Source organism: Rhinichthys klamathensis, unplaced genomic scaffold, assembly GCF_029890125.1.
Source record: "Rhinichthys klamathensis goyatoka isolate OS25496 unplaced genomic scaffold, OSU_Roscu_1.1 h1tg000191l_1, whole genome shotgun sequence".
In the NCBI taxonomy this organism is placed as follows: Eukaryota; Metazoa; Chordata; class Actinopteri; order Cypriniformes; family Leuciscidae; genus Rhinichthys; species Rhinichthys klamathensis.
In genome coordinates, this window is record NW_026606717.1 from 8,514,799 (window position 1) to 8,541,935 (window position 27,137).

At 39.6% G+C, this 27,137-nt stretch overlaps 2 protein-coding genes and 1 long non-coding RNA gene across 10 annotated transcripts in view; 2 read left to right on the top strand and 1 right to left on the bottom strand.

The window, feature by feature from the left end:
• dbn1 (drebrin 1) overlaps positions 1-13,520 on the top strand; it is a 92,452-nt gene extending 78,932 nt beyond the window's left edge. For 4 of the 7 annotated variants that reach the window (XM_056262295.1, XM_056262296.1, XM_056262297.1 and 1 more), the window contains exons 10-15: positions 3,854-3,968; positions 5,279-5,383; positions 9,504-9,611; positions 12,408-12,844; positions 13,039-13,144; positions 13,446-13,520. In XM_056262295.1, coding sequence (XP_056118270.1) covers positions 3,854-3,968; positions 5,279-5,383; positions 9,504-9,611; positions 12,408-12,844; positions 13,039-13,144; positions 13,446-13,498 — 924 coding nt within the window. In that variant the 3' untranslated portion in view covers positions 13,499-13,520. The remainder of the gene's footprint in view (positions 1-3,853; positions 3,969-5,278; positions 5,384-9,503; positions 9,612-12,407; positions 12,845-13,038; positions 13,145-13,445) is intronic. The other 3 variants (XM_056262298.1, XM_056262300.1, XM_056262299.1) reach the window with 3 other exon arrangements.
• A 1,825-nt stretch (positions 13,521-15,345) lies between these two features.
• LOC130095544 (uncharacterized) lies at positions 15,346-16,280 on the top strand. The gene is made up of 2 exons (XR_008808123.1): positions 15,346-15,831; positions 15,875-16,280. It is a non-coding gene; the product is annotated as an uncharacterized LOC130095544 (long non-coding RNA).
• A 3,832-nt stretch (positions 16,281-20,112) lies between these two features.
• Positions 20,113-25,042, bottom strand: LOC130095541 (proline-rich protein 7). Of its 2 annotated transcripts, none has more exons than XM_056262304.1 (2): positions 24,522-25,042; positions 20,113-20,630 (listed from the first exon to the last, which is right to left on the bottom strand). In XM_056262304.1, exons 1-2 carry the CDS (start codon positions 24,820-24,822, stop codon positions 20,197-20,199), a joined length of 735 nt encoding a protein of 244 aa, XP_056118279.1. In that variant the 5' UTR covers positions 24,823-25,042; the 3' UTR covers positions 20,113-20,196. The 2 variants fall into 2 exon arrangements, with proteins under 2 accessions (XP_056118279.1, XP_056118278.1); XM_056262303.1 differs by having other exon boundaries at positions 20,113-20,633.
• Positions 25,043-27,137: the final 2,095 nt, after the last annotated feature.

Below are 27,137 nucleotides of genomic sequence, written 5' to 3' on the forward strand. Positions count from 1 at the left end.
GTGTGTGCAGTCGATAGGATCTTCATGATGAGAAGGGGCCAAAAAAACCTAATGCAAAACTTTCTTACCTGCGCAGCATGTAATTATTACATTTAATACACTACCGGTCAAAAGTTTGGAATAATTAAGATTTTTTAAAAGGGGTTTTATTATTTTATAATGTTTCCTGAGGTGCACTTATAATGTTAGTATGATTTTTACAGCAAAACTTGTCATAATTTAGAAATAAAATGCCATTGCCTACCCTGATTTAAAGGAGTAGTTCACTTTTTAAAAAACTTTTGCTGATAATTTACTCACCCCCATGTCATCCAAGATGTCCATGTCTTTCTTTCTTCAGTCGAAAAGAAATTAATGTTTTTGATGAAAACATTCCAGGATTTTCCTCCATATAATGGACTTCAATGGTAGCCAAACGGTTCAAGGTCTAAATGACCGTTTCAGTGCAGCTTCAAAGGGCTTTAAACGATACCAGACGATGAATAAGGGTCTTATCTAGCTAAAAGATCGGTCATTTCAAAAATAAATAAAAAAGTTAAAGTTTTATAGGCACAAATGCTCGCCTTGCGAACTCTCCTGTTCGAACTCGTTCATCAAAATGAACAAATCTTTTTTCGAGTCATTGACTCGTTCATCAAAATGAACGAATCTTTTTTCGAGTCATTGACTCAGTCATCAAAATGAACGAATCATTTTTCGAGTCATTGACATTGAGTCATTGAGTTTGAACAGGAGAGTTTGGAAGGCGAGCATTTGTGCCTATAAAACTTTAACTTTTTTATATATTTTTGAAATGACCGATCTTTTAGCTAGATAAGACCCTTATTCATCGTCTGGTATCGTTTAAAGCCCTTTGAAGCTGCACTGAAACGGTCATTTAGACCTTGAACCGTTTGGTGCCCAGCAAAGTGCATTATATGGAGAAAAATCCTGGAATGTTTTCATCAAAAACATTAATTTCTTTTCGACTGAAGAAAGAAAGACATGGACATCTTGGATGACATGGGGGTGAGTAAATTATCAGCAAAAGTTTTTTTAAAAGTGAACTAATCCTTTAAGCCTCTGATTTGAATGTGTTTTAAGGGGCGTGTCTGTGTAAGACTTCAGTGTTAACGCCCACTGCTGTGATTGGCTGACAGCTTTGCATAAGAAATAGCTACATGTGGAACTCTCTTGAAAACTTCTACTAAGTTTTTACTAGGGATGGCCCGATACCGATACTGGTATCGGGGATCGGGCCGATACTGTCCTAATATACTCGTACTCGTACTCATAAAAATTCGCCGATACCACGCACCGATACCACGTACATTTTGCAAAACGAAACTGGCCGCCGCGAGTGCTTTGTCGAGGTGAACTGAGGCATAGGAAAGTATAATGTCGGCGGTTTGGGCTCATTTCAAGATAAGGGATGATGACAACAGCAAGGCAGACTGTGAGTTATGTTCAGCTAAGGTGTCGAGAGGAGGGAAAGAAAGTACATCGTTTAACACCAGCAATCTATTAAACATCTGAAGACGCATCATCTGATGGCCGAGCGCGCGCGCGGGCGGTAATGCACTCACTCTGTGTGTGCGGGTGCGGGAGAATAAAACGATTCGCGGGACTCCCGAAAAAACTAGAAATATCTATGAATAAAACATAAAAACTAAAAGATTTTTATTCATCTCTTGCAGAAAAGCAACAAGAATAACTACAACAAAATAGAAACGATTTAAAGGCCAGAGTCTATTCATAACATGGTTACAGCGTTGAGCGATGTAGCCAATCACAGACATATGTGTTGATTTCTTGAACGCAATGGTGAATCAGAAGCATTTAAGATGGACTCCCCTCACCGCTCAAAACGGACTTTTTTGTTCAGTGCTGAATTCTGTATGCTGGCAAATCCTCTAATTATAACAAACAAAGTGTGGATATTATGAAAGATTGATTGTGCAGTCAGCTTCATTGATAATAACAGAGATGTGTGAGATCGCGAGGAACTGTCAGCTTTTAGGATTTATTAAGGGAGCGCACTTTGCGCGCATTCAGTCATGCCAGACCATGCACGCAGTAGCCTGCTTGCTTTTATGTTAAATTAACAGTGGTTTGTGTGTTAATACATTTATTATTTTACTAATTTTTATTTATTTTTAGACTTGTTAAAACAAGCAGAGAAGAAAATAAAAACAGTCTTCTAACCTGTGTTCTAAAATATAGTCGTCTTCTTTTCTGGGAGCCTATTACTTTGCGGTAGAAATATCGGTATCGGTACTCGGTATCGGCAAGTACACAAATGTAAATACTCGTACTCGTATCGGTTTGAAAAAAAATGGTATCGGGCCATCCCTAGTTTTTACTATTACAGCTCTCAAGGTTATCTAATCATGAAAAGTGTTGATTATAGCATTACATTTAGATCGTGGCGTGAAAGGTTGCAGTGATGAGCATTGTAGCCGATCGAACACAGACATGTTGAGCACATGAATGCAGTGATCTCATCATTGCAACTCGATTTCTGCCCACTGACGCATGCTTTCATCATAACTAACAGTGCAAACACAATGTAAATAAGAGATTCGTCGATTATTACGGGAGTTTTGGCGGGAGTCCAGAACTCAGTCACTGAAAAACATACGCTGCTTGATTGACAGCTCCAGCAATTGTGAAGGGAGTGTTATTTGATGGCTTTCTATAATATAATCACAGTTTAAATAATAGATTATTTTCATCCTACTAAGAGATACAATGTGAACTTGACCGTTTAGTCACTGGTTTGATTTACTGACACATAGACAAAGAACATCTGACAAGTACCTCCATGAATCATTTCATATCAGAAATCACTGATCACAGATCAGACATTAGAATTAACACAGTTACTTACATGTTGTGGCGATACTGTCGTGTCAATGTCGTAAAAGTCTGTTTGCAAAGCCTGCGCCGAAATTGCGACTGATTTACCAAAGAATCCACAGTGAAATGTACCGAATGCAAATAAATAATGCTCAATTGAGACATTCACATTGTTGAGAATAAATAACCACATTCCTAGCATTAGGATCCTTTGGAAGGTATTGGTAATGTTATTTTTAGTCCAGTGATCCTGTATCGCTTTTTTTTCCTCGTTATCGCACTAACACACCAGTGGGCGGTTAGAGTCAACGAGTTGTTATCTGATCTTGGTTACAATAAAAGCTGTTTTTGGAGTAACAAGGAAGTTTCAGTTCTGAAACTGGAAATAGGATATTCTTATAGTATGGTGATATAGTACCTCTTAAATGTTAAAAGCTCAAGGGAATTTTGATTTCTTGATTTTTCAGCATCATTACTCCAGTCTTCAGTGTCACATGATCCTTCAGAAAAATCACTCTAATATGCTGTCATGGTGCTCAATTAGGCCTATTATTGGTGCTCAGTTATTAATAATGCTTCTTCTTATCAATGTTGAAAACAGTTTTTGCTGCTTTTAATTCCTTCAAATTCAAACTTTATTGTCATATGCACAGGAAACAGTCGTCACACAGTACAATGACATTCTTATTCTGCGAATCCTCCCAGCAACATCAGACATCAATTAAACTCACATAAATAACAAGTGACTAGACATCATTCCTTGCTGAATAATTAGAAAACTATTAATGTTTTAATCTATTTTCAACATTAATAATACAAAAAAGAAGCAAATCCACATATTAGAATGATTTCTGAAGGATCATGTGACACTGAAGACTGGAGTAATAATGCTGAAAATTCTGAATAAAGCTTTGCATTACAGGAATAAATAATATTTTTTTAAAAAATCATAATTATTCCACAAATTAACATTTGACTGATAGCATTATGTATTAAATATTAAATGTGTTTATAGGAGGCAGCAGCCATCATTGCCCAGAGGCCTGATAACCCACGGGAATACTTCAAGCAGAGAGAGAGAGCCATAGCCAACAGTGTGGACATCTCACCAGTCACCACGCACAGGACCGGTAAGATCATAGTGAAAGGTGGAGAAGAGGAGGAGGAGGAAGTGCTACTAATGCTCTGTTTGTCCTGCTACTTGCTCTTCACTTGTCTCTCAATCTGTCATTTAACGAGAATTGAACAACACAACTCAGGAGAGACCATCTGTCTGAAATCTCTGCTCTGAATCATCATGACAGATTTCTAAGGGTCATATTCATATAGTTAGATTATATAGATATTGATATGTTTCTATAGAGAACAGAGGTTAAAGAGAGAAGGATCTAAACTTCATATGCTGGCTGGCTACACGTTATTGTAAGCCACAGTTATAAATGTGAGAATGTCTTTGGATTATAGAACAAAATATCAAAGGAAGTGGCAGCATATACAGTATGTGCTAAAACCAGTTGCTGGTCATTTTGATCAATACAAATACCCAACATTTCTGTGTTGTATGTATTTTTATCTTTAATCAACATGCTAACACTATGCAATCCCGTTTGGAATGAATTGGTTGATTGTGCTTTGCTAAGTCATAAAGTTTGCTGGTTGATGTTGTTTTTAGTTGAGAAAATGCTTTTTTTGGTCCAAATTGCTGTTTCGCTTATTTTCAACTTTATCACAATAGCTTCAATTGTGCCTTTTGGAGGCTGAGTAGATCAATGCTATTTTAGAGAAACCATCTTAAACCAGCAAACCACCTTAGCCTAGTTTTTTTTTCAACAGGGATGCTAAAACAAAGATTGATTTACTGTCAAAATGCTTTATTAGTGCCTTTTTCCAACAGACTGTATGATCCTGCTGAACAATGCAATATTATTTACTGGGTGATTTTCTCATTTCATTGTTTATTTAAGATCATAGACTTTTCAGTGTTGGAGTGAATGTCAAACTCCTCACTACCATCTGATGTTGAAGGGGTGTGAGACCATCACACTAACAGCTGTTTTCTTACCTCTCTCCTTACTTTCTTTCTCTCTATTTCTTGGTAATTTCTTTTTTTCTTCTTCTGCTCACTCCATCCTTTTGGTTGTTGACATTTCCTTTTTAACCATCCGTCCATTCCATCTCTCCTTCTGACGATCCTGGATCTTATTTACCCTCTACCCAACCGGTGCACATCCGTCATCACTTCTGTTTTGTTTTGAACTCGTGCTTCTCTGTCTCTCTGATCTTTCACTTTTACACAAATTTCCTCCCCTCTCTATCCCTGGATTTATTTCCTCATGTCTATCCGGTTTGGTCTTCCTCTGTCACACCTGTGTACGTCGCTCTTTGTGTGTGTGTGGGTGTCCATGTGTCCCACACGATGGTCCCGTCTCCCGTTTACCAGGCCGCTTGGACAGTCCATTCTTGAGGCAGCAGCACAGTCCATCCGATTGCAGCCCGCCCCCTTCTCGCACTCCGCCCCATAAGCGGCGGCAGCCAGGTCCACCTGGTAGGTACTGGACAGATCTTGCTGAGGGCCACTGCATCAGCGTAGGATCACCAAGTCACCAGTCTAGCCTGTAGCCACTCTTCTTACTGAATTACCATTTTTCTTTTGGCTTCCTCTGCAACACTAAGCTCATTCACTGTAGCTGCACTGCACTGGGACGCACTAGGTCTTCCAGGGTTAGTATGTGCTAGCATTAAAGGGATAGTTTGCCCTAAAATTAAACGCCTGTCACTATTTACTCACCCTCATGATGCTCCAAACCCTTATGACTTAGTTTCTTCTGTGGAAAATGAATGGAGATATTTTGCAGAATGTTCAAGCTGCTCTTTTACACACAATGACAAAAAAAAAAAAAAAAATTCTCATGCAACACAAGCAATCAAATCAACTTTAGGCATTCTGAGTTGATGCATTTAAGAAAAATTGACACGCAGCCCAACAAGGGAATAATTCAAAGAAAAAAAGATGAGAACGTGCATCCGTCGTGTAAACAATACAAAACTTTTGCCTACATCATGTGAAAAATGTGCACATTCAGGCTATTTTGAACAAATGTGCATAAATCACATAATAGGTTATACAGACGCTTAGAGGTCTCCATAAAATTAAAAGAACAAATAGCCAAATATGAGCCATATACTGTCATATGTGCTCAACGCTGCAAATCACATTGTAATTAGAAACCTTTGTTGGTCTGCAGGGCGTGAACACACATTATGTTTTATTAACAAAGTTCGGGATGAGCACATTCAAATAATCTATCCAATCAACTCGTCATCCGCAATTACCACCTCTATCTATCTATATATATATATATGAATCACCTACATTCCTCGACAGTTTTCAGCATCCCTCCACCACCCCGACTCCTCACTCTTGGCTTGTTCCTACCACAGTCAGGAACACGGGGGGAGTGCTCGGAGCGCTCTCCTCGGACAGCACGCCAAATACACACACCGTTTATTCTATCTGACTTATTTGTAAGTGTGAACTTGTGAAATAAGCACGGGACCGTTTGAAAGCAGCTGCCTATCAGTGGGTACCGAACTGCGTTGAAATAGTCTTGGCTATTGGACCCGCAGTATTATTCCACCCGTTACATCAAATATTAGCGGTTCACCCGTCGGATACCCGCGGGCACCCACCAGCGTGCAGGACTCGGACTTCCGGGGCTTGATCGGGCCTCATCTGGGCCTCCTTGGGGCCAATAGCCAAGGGTTTTTTGGCCTGCCGAACACTTTGGTCCAAAGCGAGCCAACCAAGGCTTAATGCGTTAAAATGTTGGTATTAATACGTAACACTTACAGGTACAAAACATTTTACGTTTGGATAGATGCTGCAAAAGTAGTCCAAATGATGATGTGTTGCAGTCGAAGTCCTCTCTGGCGGGAGTTTTGTGTAAGGTACAGTGCAGAATTTAAGTTGTTAATAGCTGAACATCTTATCCCGATCCAATCACCCGAAACTGGACATGTTGCGATCTGAGAGCCAATGAGCGTTCGATATCCCTGCCATAAAACCTGTCGTAAAGCTTCTTGAGGCAGCGATTTTTTTAATTCATCATTTATAACGAGCTGCTTGGATTTGACTTGTATGATCGCTGCTGAGAATGCAGATTAAGATCGCTGAATCAAGGCTTGAATTTGGGTCTGTTCCTCGCAATCGCATGGATTCTGAAGATTTGGTTTACTGTGCACAGATAAAATTGATTCGTTTTTGTGAATTTATGTCACATTTTTAGTGTATTTTATGGTTCTATTGTCAGTCACAGCATAGGACTATACTGAGAAAACGGCAAACAAAATAAATATTACATGATAAGTGTAGTCTTGTTTAACATTATGTAATTCATCGGAACAAGTCTGCAGCAGAAGTCCCTCAGAACAGAGCGAAATGTTATCATTTCATATTAAGTTAGATGAGTAAACTCCGCTTAATAAATGCGACTGACATAATGGCGTCCTGATGATGACAGAACCACAACAGTCAGGTCCTCAAAGCTGTAAAGTAGCCATCTCCCGTTCTGTGTCCCATCTCAAGTAACCCGCTGTACTAGCTAACTACACTACGGCCTTCTCAGTGTCACGATCCATTTCTTTCTCAAGACGTCTATTTGATCCATATTGCCATCTTCTCTGGATCCATAGTCAGTATATGTGTTCTATACTTGTTGTCCTTTGACTTTGTATTTTGCGCAGGAAACATTTAGCATGTGTTGTTTTGAAGCTATGCCATGGACGTTTGGAGGACTGAGACAAACTGATTCTTTTGGTTAGGGAGATCTGGTTGAATCTCACCAATGTTACTCCCCTCATGTCCCCCTTCCTCTCCTCCCATGCTCTTTCTGACGGATAACCGGTGGCCCTGCCTGCGCTTCCTTTCGTCCTGTTGACCTGTGAGTGTACGCCACGCTGCACCGCATGTGATTGTGGCCTCCGAGCCCTTGGGCTTGCGTTCCGTGGACCTTGTGTGACTGTACTGTTGTGGAGCCGACCTTGTGGTGTGTTCAAGTATAAAGTTAAATAGCAACACGAGGACAAATGGCGCCCGTGAGGACTAAACACTGGGTCTGTACTAAGACTCAATATCTAGCGTTTATGTAGAGTGATACTGTTGATGTCACTTTCAGAAATGGGTGAATTTGAATTGTCACTTGGCATGTGCAAGCAGTTTTTACAATGGTCATTGTGGTTTCACGAGTTGTGTTTGTTATATGTCGTGTGAGGTCTTCACTAAGCTGTATCATATTAATCACCAAAATTTGCATCTCAGTGTTTTTGTTGCGTTTCAAATTGGTGACTTCCATATGAAAAAAATTCCCAGCTATCAGGGAATGTTCTAAGAACTTTGGCTAACGTTCTGACAAGGTTCATTTAAAGTTATGAACAAACATTCTTTCTAGTAACATTAATATAACGTTCATTCAAAGTTATCTGGTCTTTAAGATTGTTCTCAAAACGTTAGCACAAAAACATTGTTTATAAACTGTTCATGGATTTTTTTTTTTGCTGAAACAATTTAATTGGATGTTCATCGAACATTTTTTAAATGCTAATACTTGTTTTAGATTGTTCAAAGAACATTCAAAAGTAACAATGTTTGAAAAATGAGCAAATGAAAGGTTTCTTTAACTTTTACATAACAGATTTTTTTTTTTTAAATGTTCTTAAACATATTTTTGTTAGCTGGGTACACATAGTTCAGAGGTTGCTCTTTCAGAGCTCAGAAGAAATGGCTTTTCAGAATGTTTTTTCAAAAGTTATTTTATCTCAAATTTATAAATGAGACGATTGTTGATCATTTGCTCTTGAATAAATTTGATTACTGTTTGAAATCTCTGACTTTTGATTGCAGATGTTTTGAAGTCTCTGCAACCCTGAGCACAATTTGTGATATTTTACTGTAGATATTAGACTATATTTGACCCAGACAGCAACATCTGGGCCACATCTGGTGCATGTGGATTCAAAGCGTACCAAAAGCGTGGGCCGACACTATGTTGCTCTCTGGGATTGAGATTGTAAACATTTTTAATTTGTTGTCGATTAAATATCATTACTGTCCAGGAGAAAGAATTGAGATTTTAAAGAGAACTCATCTGTGATTGTTCTTTCCAGTGGGTTGTTGTTATCATTATTTGGATATTTCCTAAAAAGTGCATGAACAAGTCTGATCTGTTCTGCATTAACATTGTAATTTTAAAATCTTGTCTTATATTGACCACCTGTCACTTATAAAAAATATTTTTGAACCTGTCAGCTTGCTTTAGCTGTTTTGAGTATAAGACATTTTTTTAATAAAACATCATTCTCGAGTGCATGTTCAGAAAACGACATGCATTTGTAAATTTGTGAACTCATTTTCTGTGCTGCACACTGTGTTGTGTCTTCATGGTCACAGTGGCATGTCTGTTTTAATGTCGCAATCGTTGATGAGAACACTGTGGACGATTCACTTTTTGTCAGACAAAACACTGCTTGCTGTTGTTTGGCATTGATAGCAATCCTTTCAGACTATTTGTAAATTTTGTCATCTGTGTTGTGATTGATATTTTGTCTGGCATGTGTTGCTTGAGATTATCAAACGACATCAAACATTTACCTTCTCTCTGATGTCTCAGATGACTCTACCGAAGGAATCCTCGAGCGCAGCATGACCACTGGATGCACTCCCATCCCTAAAATCGCCATTCAGGAGGAAAAAGATGACTTCTTTCGAAAGGAGTTTGGTAAGGCCTTAAAAAAAAGGGGAACTCTTTTTGATATTCATATAGGGGCAGATTTACTAACAGCTTGCTCCAGTGCAAACCCTCTTTTAGCGTGGACAGTTTTCTTTTATGCATTTGTAGGAGTTTCCCTTTAAGACGCAACATTTATAGGTATTTAAAGGAATCGTGCAAGGTGATTTACTAAAGTTTGCGCTAGTCAATTTACTGGTATTTGCACCCCAAAAAAAGCACGTCTTAAACTATACGCTAATTTGCGCTTCTCTTGGTACATTGCATTGGTCATTATGGAAATGATCCGGCTGCATCTGTGTTTTTTTTATGTGCACTTCGTCAGTAGATCACTTTCCACTCTCATCTCCCATTTTTTGGGGAATTGCACACATGCTTATTTGCCCTGTTTAGTAAATCTGGCCCTTAGTATCATCTTTTTTTATCCTTTTGTGGTATTTTACATGTGGGTTTATGGCACTTCAGTACACCATAGCAGTTGAGATTATTGGAGACAGAAATAAAATGATCAACAGACCTTTAATATATAAAGCAGCAGTGCTATTTTAAATTAGCCTAGAAATCTAGACGCACCCTAGCGGCAGCGAAAATTATTTCGCAGCCAGTGTGGTCTAGCAACTCTCCATAGACGTTTTAGCTGGAAAAACCAATTTCTGGTCAGGCCAATCACATCGTGTATAGAGTCGGCGGGCGGGCTTAACACAATGACGGCACAGTTCATGACGTTCCGCGTGATTTCCATAGGTGATTTCCCTGCTACTTGAAAACAATGAAGATGCAGCGGTCTTTCGAATCGGCTTTGGCCGCGACTCTGGAGGTCTGGAGTTAAGAGAACGTCACTTAAGTCATTCTTAAAAAAGGAAGATGTGTTCGGAGTTTTGCCGACCTGATACGGCAAAGTTTAATATATCAATTAGCTCCGCTGGTGGAAAAACGCATGGGACTCACTCATCTACAACCGTTCGTTGCTCTGGTTGGTTGTAGCGCTATCCTATTGCGTGCAGAGGGATTTTGAAAGGTAACCGTTTATCCCGCCCCTCGGATTGAGGCATGTCAATGGAGAGTTCCCAGACCTAACATCTTGATGTAGGTCTGGCATGCCAGGCTAATTTTAAATAATAAAAGTTGAGATCCCCAAAAAAATTATCTCCCAGAATGTCGTCCAGAAAACTAGTTAATAAGTCAGCAAAGACTGTTTGGGGTATACAATGTTGAATCTCATCAGCTCAATAAGTTAGACAGATGGGAGGCTGTTATTGCTCCCACAGAATGATCTACCGCATGCAGACCGGCCCCTGTGATGCAGCCTGGGGCTCTTTTGTTTGTCCAGGTTGTGTTTGCCTCCACAGCTGACTGACTTTCTCAGCTCTTGTGTGTCCACGCTGACTGCACTAAGTATGCTTAAGAAAAGCACTTCACTGAGGCTCAATTTACTGCTCATAATCAGAACAGGAAGAAAACAGACCCAAACATATCTTTGATTTTGCCATGAATGCTTCCTTAAGATGAGAGAAAGATGAAGAGTTGTTCTATATCAAAGGCTTCATATATTTCCTTTTCATAACAAGCATGCATTTATGCTGTATTCTAAAGTTGTTTTTAGTGAATTATAAAGCTTTCAAAGAATACATTAAAATACATGATAGACACTAAATGTCATGCGTTGGCTTAAATAATGTGTTTTAAATTCATTATACTTTTTGGTTACACTTTATTTTAAGGTGTCTTTGTTACAGTGTAATTATACATTTAAGTACTGAGTAAATATTAAGTAACTGCATGTACTTACTATAGGGTTTGGTTTGGTTGCATTGTTCATAATTTATAGTCATTTAGTAACTGCATGTAACATTGACACTGTAAAAAAAAGTGTTACCTACTTTTTTTAGGTATCATAACTATAAATAAGTGTAAATAGGCAATTATATATTAGAACTGCATAATTAATTACATATTATGTGGGGATATGAAAACCTTTATATATTGTAAAAGGGTGCAAATGGGCAGTTGTTACCTGAATATCTGATTTGACCCTTAAAATTGACTTTTGTTGGCTTAACCCAATATTGTCAGATTGATATTAAATACTTTATCACATGAAATATTTAGATTACCCGACTCTCTGATGCCAAGAAACCCCAAATATACCTCAAATATTTAATTTTTTACATATAAGGACCGAGTTTTGGTGAATTTGAACCAGATTTGTCATTATTAAAATGTCATAAATAGAATTTCATATTGTCACTGTGGTAAAAATCAAAAGACGTTATTACAATATTATCTGTAAAGTAGATTCAAATAATACATTTTCTTTAGAAGGCAAACTGCAACAGTAAACATTTGAATTCTGTAAATGTTTTACACTTTTTTTCCTCTCTTCTGAAATTTTAGGCCTCTGGTGTAATGCATTGTAGGTTTCATAGAAAGTGTTATTGCAGTTCTTTCATTAACATGAACATAATAGTCAAGTCACCTTTATTTAATGCAGATTGTTTCAAAGCAACTTTACAGTGATAACAGGACAATTATGCATTTCGGCTGTTGTTCTGCTGAAGTCAGTGTTGATTCAGTCCCGTTGTAAAGATCATCAATTATTAAATTAGTTAATTTCATAAACAAAGCAGTAAAACATTGTCATCGTCCAGCTCAGTTCGGTTCTCATACAACAGCGTCAGTACAGTCAGATATATTAAGTGTCCCCAACTAAGCAAGCCAGAGGCGGTAGTGGTAATGTAGTTCTATATGTTCATGAGTGTTTCCTAAATGTCCTTTTCCCTCCTCAAGCCTTCGACACTCCCAAGCAAACTCCAGTGCAGGAATCCGGCTTCAGCAAGACCTCTCCGAGTGTTTCCCCCCTGCCCCGCAGCACAGATGACAGCCTGCTAGACCTGTGGGACAGCAGCCCAGCGCCAGCCTCGGCCCCCTCCCAGACCCCCGCCCACATCATGGACCTGATGGAGGACACCCCGGAGCCCCGTTGCCCCGGCTCCTCCCCTGCTCTCCCGCAGCCGCTCATGAGCTTCGATGAGGTGCCTGACACCCCCTACTGCACCGGCCCCGAAGACGAGCCCTCCAGCCTGGTGGATGTGTCGGGACCCCACCAGATGACCCTGAGTTACCAGCAGGCCCTCCAGCACGCGTCCGGCTCCGGCAGCCAGGACATGGATGACGGACAGCTGCTGCTGACCAATGGAGACTCGCTGCTTAAAGAAGGGACCCAGGTCTGTTAAAACAGCCTATCAATCTCCTATATGTTTTATTTACTTATGCATGATATCTATTTTGCCACTAGGTGGCAGCATATGCTTTCTATATTTCACATTATCGTAATGCCAAAGACACATATTCAGGACACTATGCTTGCATGGAGCTTTATATGTTTACATATAGCCATCATATGTTTGCATTTATGCAGGCGAGCGAAGGCTACTTCAGCCAATCACAGGAGGAGGATTTCGCCCAGTCAGAAGACTGCACTGCAAAAGTCAACCCAACACCAGTTTTTTATAACAAACCACCAGGTGAGATCGCCGCAGATTGAAGCACATGAAATGGTTTAATGAACGCAATTTTTGTTTCTGTTTTGATGGGAAACAGGAGGTTTGGGTGGGACATAATGAATTTTTTTTTTAAGTAGTAGCCAATAACCTTTAGTTCACATTTACATTCTATTGATATTGAAATGTAAATGGTATTTCGCATGTGTGCGGGGCTGTTCACAGTGTTACAGCAACACTAATTTTGAATTATCTGTCGTTACGGTGCATCCCACCATAAAAAAAAGATCCTAATATAAGGTGTTTGTCTTATTGTCTTCTGCAGAAATCGACATTACGTGCTGGGATACAGACCCCGTGATGGAAGATGATGATTAGGAGCGACCGAGGGAAACCGAGGCGACGCCTCGACGAAAACTGATTTTACAACAGTTACTGAAGTCTTGCATCAAAATGTTTTAGAGAAAAAAAACAACAACAATGTTAGCCACAGAAGAAAAGGACTCGGGTTATTGTTAAAGATGCCAGTGGGTATGAGCGCTTTCGGTTCGTGTGTGTGTGTGAGAGAGTGTGTTTATTATTTATTTTGATCTCTTTTTTTTTCTTTTTCTTTTTTGCTATGCAGAGTATAGCACAGTGCGTCTCTAGCGCTCACCTGTGTTGTATGGATCCCTGTGCCTAACAGGTGTGTGTAGTAGCAGATTAGATTCCGTTTTAGTTTCTATCTCCTTAATCCACGCCGAGCTTAGGTCTGCTCAGCGCTTCAATCAACTTCCCCACAGTTGCTTAGTTGAATCACATGTGTTTGAGTGTTATGCCCACATCATGTGTCTTTGCTTTGATGACTCAATCGGTCAGGGACGCTCGAACCCTCACCCCTCGTCGAAGCAAAGGCACGTCAGAACTCGATTTTAGCTTCAGTTGAGTCGGTCGTATTTAGCAAACGGAAAATGAAGGGGGTTTCTATGTGATTATGAAACAATTTTGTGTTGTGCCAATTATTTTGAGTATGACGTGTTGGTGTAACGGCCTTTTAGGACTTTAGCGCCAGGTGGCATATGTATATTTTGACTACATATGAGACAATGTGTATAAACAATGGCTGAAACTGACGTTTGTTTTTTTATGAACAACTGCAATAGAGCTTTGATTTGTTGAGAAACTTAGGCAATAACAATTGTAGTGAACTCCTTTGGGAATTGTTTTAGTTATATATGCGGTAGTGTGTGTACATATACTGTATGCGTGTACATCTAGTTTAAAGATAAAGGGAGAATAGAGTCCCTTATTATTGGGGAGGTTCAGGCCTGAAAGATATTCTACGCAAGCGTCGACGCCAATGCAAGCTCGCAGTCCCAGATGTTAGCATGCGGCCTTACTGTGGCGTTAACAGACCTCAGTACTCTAAAGGATAGTTCAGACAAAAACTCGACCTTGAGTCGCTTCAGATCTGTGTGACTTTTTCTTCTGTGGAGCATAAAAGAAGATATTTTGAGAAATCTCAGTGTTTTATGTCCAAACAGTGGAACAAGCTGTTTGGTTACCAACATTCTTCAAAATATGAAGAACCACTAAGAGGACATGGTGGTGAAAACAAAATATATGATATGGGAGGAAAAATAATAAGTCAATGGTTTTTTGTCCACTCGCAGAACCTTTGCAAAATGTTTGCGTTCGCTCGCAAAACGCAGAGTTTCTCGGGGGAACGGAAACATTAGCGAGAGAACACAAAAGCATTGCCAAAAAATCTAAAAAAAAAATTCTTCACCATATCCTTTTAGGGTGTCCGTAAATAATATAATCTTTTGTGTTTGTTTTACAGAAGAAAGAAAGTCATACATGCAACTACGACATGCAGAATTTTTGGGTGAACTATCCCTTTAAGAAGCCAAAATAATTCCCTTCAGATTGCTATTATCCAAGTAAACGTGTTTACCAGGATTCAGTGTCTTACAGAGGATGATTTATGCTAATGCTGGCTATAGCGCCCCTTGTGGCTGAATTGCATTCTTCTAACACATTTTAGCGAATGAAACCGAAGCATTTGTGTTTGTGTACTTGCGTAGAGTATGGCCTTGACCTTATTTTATTGTGGATGTGATTTTGAACCTTTTAGTTCTACGCTCCAAGGGAAGGAAACTCCTAATTATTACGCACTTCAAACCCTGGTAAACCCCCATTATTGAAATATAATATTAATATGACCCTTGTATTTTTTATTTTTTTTGCTTGTTAAAAATGCTTTATCCAGGACTTTGTTCAGAGGGATGTTACCCTTATGGACGTCTAGACATTTTTTTAACCTAAAATTATTACAACCCTTTAAATCAAATTTGGATTTTGTAACTGACTTTCACACAAGGACTAGTGCAGGGACACATGGCCTTGCTCAAGGGCAGAATGGTGAGAGGTTATCTCACTAACTCAACACTGACTCAAACTGTAATCTTTGTTGTTCCAGCCCACATCCTTAACTGCCAAGTTATCACCACCCACTGTCTTCCTCATACTTTTAGTCATTTTGAAAAACCACAACATCTTGACTTTACAATACAAATGACTTTTTTTTTTTCTTTTTTTTTTTTTGTGGAAAGGCGAGCAATAAGACTAAACCAATAGTATTGTTCTGTAAATAGCTTTAATTTTGTTCTCATGTAAAATGTACTACAATAACTAACATGTATTGATTCACCACTCATGAAAAACGTGGGGTGGCGTACGTTTGGATTGGGTTTCTGGCATTTCTTTGGTGAGAGAGAAAACATGGTTTCTCAGTATGAAACCTTATAGGAAGTAACCCGCATCTTTAACAGTAACTTAGCCCCTTTTGAAACGACTTCCGTGTATTCCTGTTCACCCTCCAACCTCCTTAGTAGTGATTATTATTCTCTTTCTCCCTCAAACTACTAGGAGACTACTACTACCACCACTACTATTATTACTATTACTACTGCTGTTCTACTACAGTAATTTCTTCTTTGCCCCTGAAGCAAGGCTTAGCGACTCCTGAAAGTTCTTTTTGTAATTATTTTTTTCTATCTCTTCCTCTTTTTTTCCCCGTCCGCTTCTCACACGCTGTTTTTGAAACAAGCACAAGAACTTTTGTGACATGCTATGTGCTTATGTATGTTAATAAAAGACTTTAAAATCCTTCAGAAAACTTGTGTACTTTCACGTTTTTCTGTCTGCAACCAACTGGACACAGAAATGTTTAAACAGTGTCCTATAACTAAGACTTTGTACCTCCCTTAAACACATACCTTGAGTTGTTAGTGACCCGGGACGTCATTCACTACCCTCCTCATCATTCATTTTTTTTAAAGTTAGACATCAACCTTCTTAGTATTCCTCAATCAATTAATTATACACAATATAATAATAATAATAATACATTTTTTTAATAAAAGAATGCCTGTTTTCCCATTCCATTTTTTGTAAAAAATTGTATAGGGTCGCTAACAACCCGAGGTGTGTAACAGTGTAAATATATTTTTCTGCACAACAATAATTGAATCTTTGATGACTGAATTAAGTACAATTTATTGCAAACCTTTATTCCACAAGGTGGCAATGTCTGATGCACAATGATGAAGTGACGTTTCACTCATAGTTACGCAGGCAGAAAACAAAAGAATAGAAAGTATCATCAGCAACTCTTGAAATGGCTCAGCAATTTACTTCAGAGTAAGTACTGAACGCAATAAAATTTTGGTGTCACTGTCACTTGATGGTGGATCTGGTGAAGAAGCTGTGAGCGATCAAAATATTGATTTTGAAGACGTTGAAAACGATAGCTTTGAGAATATGGTTGGGATCGTGAATATGAGCCAGATGCTGAATGTACTGAGGAAAAGAGCTCTGATGAGGACAGTGATGATGGTATAAAACATCTGCTCAAACTGAACCCTTCCAAGCTGCAAAAGGTAACAAAATATGCTTTATTTTATTCTTCTGTAATAGTTACTCTAATATCAGTAGAGTTCTACACTATTGCGGCAGTTAGAGATCCACCCGTGTTAGATATAGAGCCGGGTTGCTTAAGACCCGAATATGTAATAATGATTGGCGAAACATTCATGAATTTAAGGTTTAATCAAATATGTTAAACATTCACTGGCCCTGTTTGTGTATCGTCTATATTTTCAGAAACTAACCGAGAATCCACAAAGGAACACTGAAATATATAGCAGCTATGAATTAGTACAGCTCTGATTATAGTGTCCGCAAGTACACTTTGCACGCTACATGAACATTGCATGATACACTTTCACAGTTTGCCATTCACAGTTCAAGTGACAAGAAAGAAAATGCGCTATAGAAAATCTGGAGTGTAAAAAATCTGGAGTGTTCCTATTTCTAGTGTGAAATAGGAACAAAATTGGGCCTAAATTGAGACTCTTGTCAGATCAAAAGAGATTTACTCAACATAAACCCTTTTGATTGATGCACCAGAGCCTCTTGATGACGGCTTTCATTGAAAATGGCACAAACTGGGTACATTTGGTACATAATATGTCTCGTATACTGTATGCTAATTTGCAGTCCACAGTCCACTTATCATAGTGGATGTGAGAAGACTGTGTACCAGAGCAGTGACGGTACTGCTCACTTCATCTATGCAAACAGATTCACACGGCTCTGCTACGGTCGCATAGCAACACATCGCTGGCAGAGAGAAGGTAGTTTACATCTCTGTCTTTAGCTTCGGTTGTGATGTAACTGAATATATAAAACAGAGAGGGAATAGAATATACAGTCATTTTAAAACAACTATAATCTCCCAAAAGAATAATCATCCAGGCTGTAGTTGTGGGGGCTGTAGTCACGTTGGATGCCGTAACTTGCTGTAAGAGGGTTGTAGGTGCAGTAAATTTCATTGATTGTCTTTGTACAATTTTGTATTTTGTTCTGTGCAGAATATGGATATTTCCTAGCCTGGTTAAAACCAGACCATTCTCAGTTGTAACTGAGTTTTGGTCTGGCAAAGCGTCATAGACAAATCATTTCCAGAGGGGCGTCAACAACGGACGTCGCGGATAGACCTAAAACCAATCAGAGCGACGAAGGAGATGACGTATGCAGAGCGGCGGAGAAAAATCTCAGAGTGTTGTTCTTTGATCGGTTTTTAACAAAAAGGAAACGTTCAAATCGCCTAAAACAGACGCGATAGCTGATTCGAACGAGTGATGTTCGACGGCGGCATCCGTCTTTGTAATGTAGGCTACAGAATCTGCTTCAAAATCCCAGCGCTGTCTTCATCGTGTAAAGGCCGCCCCAACGTTTCTGATTGGTGCCTCGATTTCGACGGATTGGAAATGGGCTTGAATGAGCTCTTTGCCAGACTAACTTTCAGAGCAAATCTAAATTTGCCGGAAGTTGTCTGGGTTTTCCCAGGCTAGATATTTCCCCTAAATTGATCAATATTTGGCCATTTAAGGTTAGTTCTAGTTGTCGTTTTTCCCAGGAAATTCTTATTTTTATTTAAAAAAGAGAGTATGGTGTACTTTTTCCTCCTCAACCTTTTCAAAAGAATCCATTTGTGATCCCACCTTCATTCTGTCATTTATATACCAAGAAGCAGCGCTTGATTTCCAACATTTAACATGGGCATCGTTGTAGGGATAAAAAGTAATAAATATTATATTCTTTATTTAATTTCTGCACAGGTTATGAGGGAACAATGCCTCATATACCAAGTCTTTATAATGTGGGTTGTGGGAAGTGCGTTTCCTTTATGCTTTTGTTATTTTCGGGCGCTCTAGTACCGGCTGCGCAATTAAAAAACAAAAAGCAAGCAAAGACATCACTATGATGTAGTAAAAGCATTGTGTGCCCACTTACACTGCTAATTGCTTTTTCACATTTCCAAAATAGAGCTTATTTAAATCAAATGTCATTTGAAAGCATCCAGCACATGCATGAAAGCAGTGTTATACGCTGGGAAACTGACAAAGACAGCCATTAAATGGATTTGAGGTAGAATCGTTTAAGGGCACGGAAACATACATAAGAGAAATGATGGCAATAAAAGGGAAAAAATTGAAATAAAGCATTTTCACAATGCAGCAATCACCACATTGATTACGAAAGAATACAAACAGCCTAGCAAAAGGGATTCAGTTGGTCTTACTCGGAGAAGCACCATTAAATGAATGCGGTTTGTTAAATAAATGCCGTAAATCCCACATGTGGCTGCAACAACAGCAGGAAGTACCGTGGGCAACATGGTGATGCTTGAAAATGTTGACAAATCCCATTCACAGGTCATTACAAACAAGGTGATATCATCAATCTGAGGAGCACTTCAGAAGGATGGATTTAATATATATATATATTTTTTAAATCATTATTCATACAGAGATTCAGAATCTGTAAAAAAAAGAGAATAGTACTGCTGACATGAAATTAAAGGCAGTTTCTCAGTGTACCCGCATGGTAATGTATTAAAAGCTGTGAGAGACAACTTTCTCCAATGGAAACTACAGACATCTTTCAAAAAATCGGAACTCCTCAGCAACAACTTCCTTTGGAGGAACAATTTGAGATTACTTTGAAGCTTTTCCACCCCCAAAGTTCAGACTCCTTCCCGAGAAAGGAACTGGCACAGAATCCAGAAAGAGATGCCAGGTATTGTTTTCCAGTTTATGAAACAACATTTTGTACAGCTGAGCAGCATTGTGTTGCTACAATACGGAGCAACCGCTGTCATTGCGCTATATGTCGCACTTCTGTGTTTTACCCTGTTTCACAAAGACAGGGTTTGAAATGTCATTTGTATTATATCAGTGAGCCGCAGATGAGAGAGGACGTGAGGGGCGAGGTGTTGGTGGGCTGCAGACAGCTCCTGGGAGCCATGGCAACAGCGTTCACATAATAGCTGCTGCTCTGCATCAACCGAAGATGCCACGGAGAGCAAAGAGGACGAGAGAGAGACGTGAGTGTGATGGATCTGCAAATGAACCCCTGAACAAAGCTGATTGAACCGATTCTGCCCCCAAAAGACAACATTCGAAACGCCTCTGGCAGACTCTTCAGACCACATATGACTCAGCATTGTGAGGTCTATTTTTGTGGGCTCATACCGCTGTGCTTCGACCCAAAAGGGGAAAGGCGGTGGGCAAACCATAGTGTTGATCCAGACTGCGGAGTCCCCTCAAGCCCAAGTCTGTGTGAGTCCGGCCCTCGCGAGGCATGGTGGCGATGGCAGAGGCCTGGGGCTCGACTGGCATGTTGTTGTGGTTGTGGTCCATGGTGGACAGGAGGTGCCCCAGCGAGTCCCAGCGTCTGGCCGAAGGTAGGCGTATGAGGGACGAGTAGCCACGTTCGGGAAAAACGGTCACGGGGGCCATCTTGCTGGTCTCAGACTCTTGGTGCTCCCTGGAGAACCTGGTTGTAGGTTTGGTGTAAGTTCCTCCCCTGGGGTCCGACAGAACTTCACTGTAAGGGGGCGGTGGGTCCTCCATCAATACGGCCTCTTCATAGCATGGAGGTTTTCCAAAGACATCTGTGTCTGCTGAGAAAAACCAAACGTTTCAGCAAGGAACAGAAAGAATACTGCATGCTGCACCAAACATGCAAGTTTTTAGTTGCTTATAATCACTGTTGCCTCATGACCCCAAGATATTGTGGGCCTTTCTTTTTCCAAGTCAGCCCAGACATCATTAAACATACATACCGTAATCACACAATTTATCAGATAAAAAAAACCCTCTGCACTAAGTTATCAGAGGACATTGGACAACATTAATGAGGGCTTGGTATATTTTATCAGGGGAGGGTAGAAGAACTGAAGCTTTTATCATTTCCTCCAACGTCACCTCTCACTCTAAGATGAAAGCTAGGATATATTTTCTTTTGTGAAAAGAAGTGATAGCCAGCATATTGAGGTCAGAGATAAGACTGTTTGCCTGTGACTAGGCAGTGTTTTCCCCCTATCATTTGTGCTTTTACTAGAATGGAAGATGAAAGCTAACTGGAAAAAGTCATAGAGGCTAGCAGTGCTAAGAGGCTGCACTTCTTAATTATCATGTGTTCTGATATAGGATTGCAGCAAATGGAGGCAGTGCTTCTTAAACTGCACTTTTAACACAAATTGGTGAGAAAACCAATTTTTTTCATTTTCTCAAGACGAGAAAATGGTGGTGCTTGCCTATCCAATGAGTGGTGTGTTCTGGGTGGCTGACTGTACATGTCGAAAAAGTCTAAAAGCTGGAATACATGACATGATTTTTGCCCCTATTTGCAGTTTAGACACAAGTCAGAGCCAGTCGGCATATTTTTGTATGTTAAAGTTAAAAGATTTTGCAGAATATCACATAGTATGATGGACACGGACTGTGATTTTTTTATTTGCTTCAGACTATGAATCCGTCCAGTCGGAGGAGATCAAACATATTTGATATTTTAAAGGGTCAGTTCACCCAAAAATGATGTCATTAATTACTCACGAAATACAAAAATGGTGTGCACATCCCAAACACCCAAATTGGGCTCAGGTGCAGGACAACTAAGTGATATAAACAAATGAAGAAAAACAAATATTTTTGTGTGTGTGTGCCTAATTAAGGTGATTTTCAGTTTGCAGACTTCACACTTCTTTATTAATTACTCTCGCTCATGTCGTTCCAAACCCGTAAGACATTCATTCATCTTTAGAACTCAAATGAAAATAATGAAGTCTGAGAGCTTTCTGTCCCTCCATTGACAGCTACGCAACTACCACTTGCAAGCCCCAGAAAGGTAGTAAAGACATCTTAGTGAAGACAAAGTAATCCATGTTACTCCAGTGGTTTAACCTCAATTTTTTGAAGCGACGGGAGTGCTTTGTTTGTGCAAAAAAACACAATTTACCACTTTATTTACAAAATATGAATCCCCAACCCACGTTCATGTAACAACGTCCACTCTCACACTTACATATAATTAGATAGAGTAAAGGTGCATATTTGGCGTGCTGTCCGGGGGAGGGCTCCAAGCTCAGAATTTGGCCTGAACCCAGAGTACTCCGTGGTAGGAATAGTTAAAACTAAAAGTGTGGAGAAGGGGTGGTGGAGGGATGCTGATAAACTGTCAACGAACAGAGGTAAGTCTGCTGTATATATACCTCTTATTGTTGATTGGATTGATTAACTGAACTGCTGTCCACTCGTGTTAATTATGTTAACTATCTGAACGTGCTCCTCTTGAACTTTGTTAATAAAACATAATGCATTGTGGTGCTCTCGTGAACGCACGTTGGAGATTAATATTTTCCAAATAAAGTGGTAAATTATGTTTGTTTTTTTTGCGCAGAAAGAATTCATAAAATTGAGGTTAAACCACTTGGGTCACATGGATTACTTTTATGATGTCTTTACTACCTTTCTGGGGCTTGAAAGTGGTAGTTGCGTAGCTGTCAATGGAGGGACAGAAAGCTCTCAAGATTTCATTAAAAATTATAAAATTTTAATAGTTGTGTATTGTATTCCAGCCTTAGGTCTCAATCAAATTCTGATACCTAGATATGGCCATCCATCTATCCATTCTTCAAACAGCTTGTCCTATGTAGGGTCCCAAGTAGATTTGGCCAGTCCAGGCTAGCTGAATGATTTAAAATAACATTCATGTCTATGTATTTGCTAAAGAAATAGTTGTGTTTGTCTTAGCAAGCACCATTAAATAGTTCATATGGTAGGTCAGTTCCAGACACCATATAGTTTCAGCACATATCAATGGTTATACACCCCCACCCCTCTTAACACTGTCCCTGCTGGTGAAGCTATTCAAGGACAGTGTTACGGCAGAGAAGTCATTTGATGGTGACTCTATCTTGAAACTTATACTTCTCATTAAATACAATCTTTGGGGAAAGGTTACTTAATTCAAATCTTTACAAAAAATTTGTAAAAAAGACCATTTTCTCATTTGGTGCTCAATGCGTCACAGGGGACATGATGAGTCTGTTGTTGTAAAGTGATACAAAGTCCCTTTAAAGAGCAGAATTCTTTCCGACTCTTACTCTTTTATGAGCTGACTTATTACTCAGACCCTGTTTCAATGTGTGGTCATCCATCCTGTGTGTTTGGCACAGGTTTAAAGGGACATTCTTTGCCCATGGCTGGGGATCCACCATATTTGGCAGCCAAAGCACATGATTAGCCCGGCTCTAGCTGCTGTTAGCTCAGTGCTGTACTCGTCTGCCTACACAACACCCACACAAGACTCACTGTTACCATGTCATACATGAAAGAATGCAGCTCGGGCTGCCAACACTGTGTGAGGAGTCAAGGTTTTCAGTTGTACAGCCCTTGGGAGATGGACGATCTTTGTTGACTGGTAAACATTGTTAAAGCACAACATGCTTAATGTATTAATAAAAGGTAATAAAGGAGTAGCGTCCTCTGCTTGGTTATTGGATTATCCAGATTGCTATTTGAAAGATGATAATTCTAATTGGGAAACGGTAAGATCATCAAGACAATTACTGACACTGTCTTGACAACCCTGCTGAAAAATATTTTTCATCATTTCATGTCTGTTCAGGCTGGTTTATGCTGATATAGTGCTGGTCTAGCAGGTGGACCAGTATAATCATGCTGTTCTCAAGGAGAACGGAGCTGGTGTAACCACCAGCACTCCGGCTTCCAATGCTGGTTTCAGCATGCAAAACATACCTTATGCAGGTGACCAGCAATGCCGTGTTTTTCCGCAGGGAAGTTAAAAAAGCTGTTTGATTTGAAAGTTGTGAACGCATTGTGTACTTTAAATGCTTCAAAGTCTAGCTTATATAGCATTAGTGTTGAAGTGGAAGTCTATAGGAATTTTAAAGGAAATGTCTGATTAGTAAGAGACAGAGCACTAAGTCAGACTAAAGGACTGCACTGAGTTTAGTGGATGTAGTTTAGAACCTCTAGGAGGGGTAAAAGTCAGACAGGTGAAAGGTGTTTAACATACCTGTAACCTCCAAGTCTTAACGGCTAAGTCAACCTTGAAACTTGTTAAAGTCAATAAAATTACAAAATATATTCTCATAGATTAATAACTAAGAGATATTAAACATTAGAAGGAAAGGGTGAAAGAACGATTGGAAAATTGACCAAGGTCACATTCAATTATATGAAGTGGTATTTGCAACTAACCAGATAGCTAATAGAAGGACATTTCCAAACATTTTGTCATTTCAAAGGTCTAGTCCTTTTTTGAGTTTCATTTTGCTTATATTCTGCTAAGAGTTGTTAAAAGACTTGGTCTAAAAGTAAAAAAAAATTTAAGTAATGGCTCTTTGTAAAGAAACGATTTTCTTCCGAAAATGTGGGTGGATGATTGTAGAAGCTTCTACATGCCTCCTCAATCAAAATAGTCCCCATATCCCAGATTGCAGACAAAACTGCATTGGAAGATTGAGCTTGTTTGAACGTCCTACCTTCAGAGACAGTCCAGTTTGCTTGAGGGAGAGTGTGTGTAACAGGCAGCTGTGGAGACAACATTTGAAGTGGAGGGCAGAACTGAGGGGGTTCTCTAGGAGGGTATCCTCCTCCGGTGCAGTCCAGAGGCTCCATCTCCAGCGCCCGCAGGCACTGTTCCCTCAGTCTCTCTTCACGCCGCCGCTTCAGCTTGCGCTGAGCGAAGCTGCAAAAGCAGCAAAGCATGACAATGAGAGCCCAGATCAGCCAGAAGCCGGCAAAGCATGCCAAAAACGTATAGGTCCCCTGCGACATCACCATGATGATCACCTTGATAAAGTTTGTGCCCTCCAGGATCCAGTGGGAAGATTTAAAGTCTTAAGGAGACCTATTGGTTGAGTCGTAGAGTTCACGCACCAAGTCTCAAAGCACACGAACAGACCATAGCTACCATATTTCTATGAATCCTGTTGTTTAAAACCATCAGGAGTCTATCCAAGTGTTCGCTGAGCTCATTTTTTCAAAGTTAACCAACGGAAAGGTTTCCCACTGACCGGAGGTCAAAGAAAGTGACCTGATTTCACTTGAAGCACATTCCACGAAAACGCAAGATGTCCGATATATTGCAAAACTGAAGGGGCACGTTCCGAAGGTCCTCCAGGGGCCCTTTCACAAGAAGAAATGAATATCTGCAGATGCTCTTTTCCTGACAGCTGGTGCAATGAGGGAATGCTAACGTCTCACAGTGCCTGGGTCTCCTCCTGTGTTGTGATCCTCCGCTGAGCAGATCAGGGCTCTTTAGATCTCCAGAGGACACCAGCAGTCACGCTGCTCAACAAAGGGATAGAACATAGAAGGGGGCAACCGTCATAAGTTATGAACTTGTCATATTTTCAAAACACAGACCCTTAATATTTCACCCACAATGGCCCATTTCCTAATTAACCTCAGCTGTTCAAGCACAACTCACAGAATGACTTTAGGGGGTAAGTATCAATTTCATACATCGAGAGAGTGGTAGTACACATTTTCCAGAAAGATTGTAAAGAAATATTGTCAACAGAGTAAGTTTTCATTCACTAATGTATTTTGAACATTAATGATAGCTTTCAACATGGCACCTCTTCAGCTGTTAATGACAGCTCTCGACTGCCGACAAATAAATATGCCATTTTATCACTAAGATTAAGACAACTTATGTAACAAGTTCTGAGATGATCTAGTAAAAGCTTTATTTCCTACACACATTCACATCTCTATCCGAGATCTTGCTGACCTTGAGAAAGCAGAATAATTCTTTGTCCTGTGTCATTATCACTGATGGCATCTGATGTTCCCATCTGAATGTGGTCATCCATTTCCGATTGCTTACTCACACGGCCTTAAAAACGAATTCAGCTATGTCATCTTTTGGAGGACATGACCTATAGATTACCTGAGGAACTACCAGAGCTGCTTTACACTGGGGGCAATTACATGGGAATATTGGTCAATAAATAATGGTTCCCCCAATTCTGATCAAGTGGTTACATTCGGTTTTGTTTAACATACATTTATAGTCATTCAGTTTATAGGAATTGTTTAACATACATTGATAGTCATTCAGTTTAGCCAGAGAAAAACACTGGCTCATATTATGAATGAGAAGGAAGCTGTCATCACCTCTTACTTAACTGAGGAAGAAATATGACTTTGCCTAACCTCAATGATGCCCCCTATTAACAAATTGTCATTGATATAAAGCATATTATTGCAAACGTTTCATAAAAATAAACAATACAAATCTGTTATCACATAACTAAGAAACATTTTTACAAATAAAATAAGGGCTGTGTTGTTTTTCTTTAATTACAACACAGTTTTCAGTTTTTGGTCCATGTCCAATCATCACAATAAATGAATAAATCCATAAATAAACGATCGTTTAATATAGCAGTGATGATATGCAGCCTCTCAGGTGGGTGATATTTGTGGAGAAATATGGGCAATTGGTAATGACAGATGAACACCACATTTTATATTACAAAGAGTAAACTACAACATTCAAGGACTTGAAAATCTTCACTTAACGCCTGTATCACTAGACAGCTTTTATTAGGCGTATACTAAAATGTTTTATACTACCTTTAACCACCTATGTGTGCTCGTAATTTTCAAATAGAAACAAATATGCTGCTTTAAGCTCGTACTTACATGATACGCGTCTTCCAGTCACAATGTTTCAGACGCGTGACACCGTTTCAATGGTCGGGACGTGACTCAAACCATATAAAGTTCCGGTAGTTGTCACTGGCACAGTAATGTTAGCAGACTTGTCGTTACATGCGTGTGTTTTTAGGGTCTTCACTAATGTTTACCTGGATTAACAGAAAGCGTTTCGTGTTCCGCGTCAGTCCTTGGTCGTGATGCGCGCGTTGGTTAATGGACACCTGTAATTGACGCGCGCGCGTCATAAACACCCACATTGGTACTCCGCGCGAGATGCGCTGCTGCTTTCGCGAGGACTCTGTATATCAAATTGAGAATAACGGTTCTCTAAACAATCTTACATGGTCGCTCCTCCTTTTTAACTGTTTGTAGAACAAAGCGACTGAAGTGGCACGGTTTTGTCTGAATGGGATTATTTGTTGTGTCTA

What these genes read in the sequence shown, in the direction of transcription:
- LOC130095541 (XM_056262303.1), bottom strand. Translation starts at nt 24,822, where the DNA reads ATGGTGATGTCGCAGGGGACCTATACGTTTTTGGCATGCTTTGCCGGC. An exon ending in AAACTGGACTGTCTCTGAAG is followed by an intron (nt 20,634 to 24,521) that starts GTAGGACGTTCA and finishes GGTTTTTCTCAG; the next exon opens with CAGACACAGATGTCTTTGGA.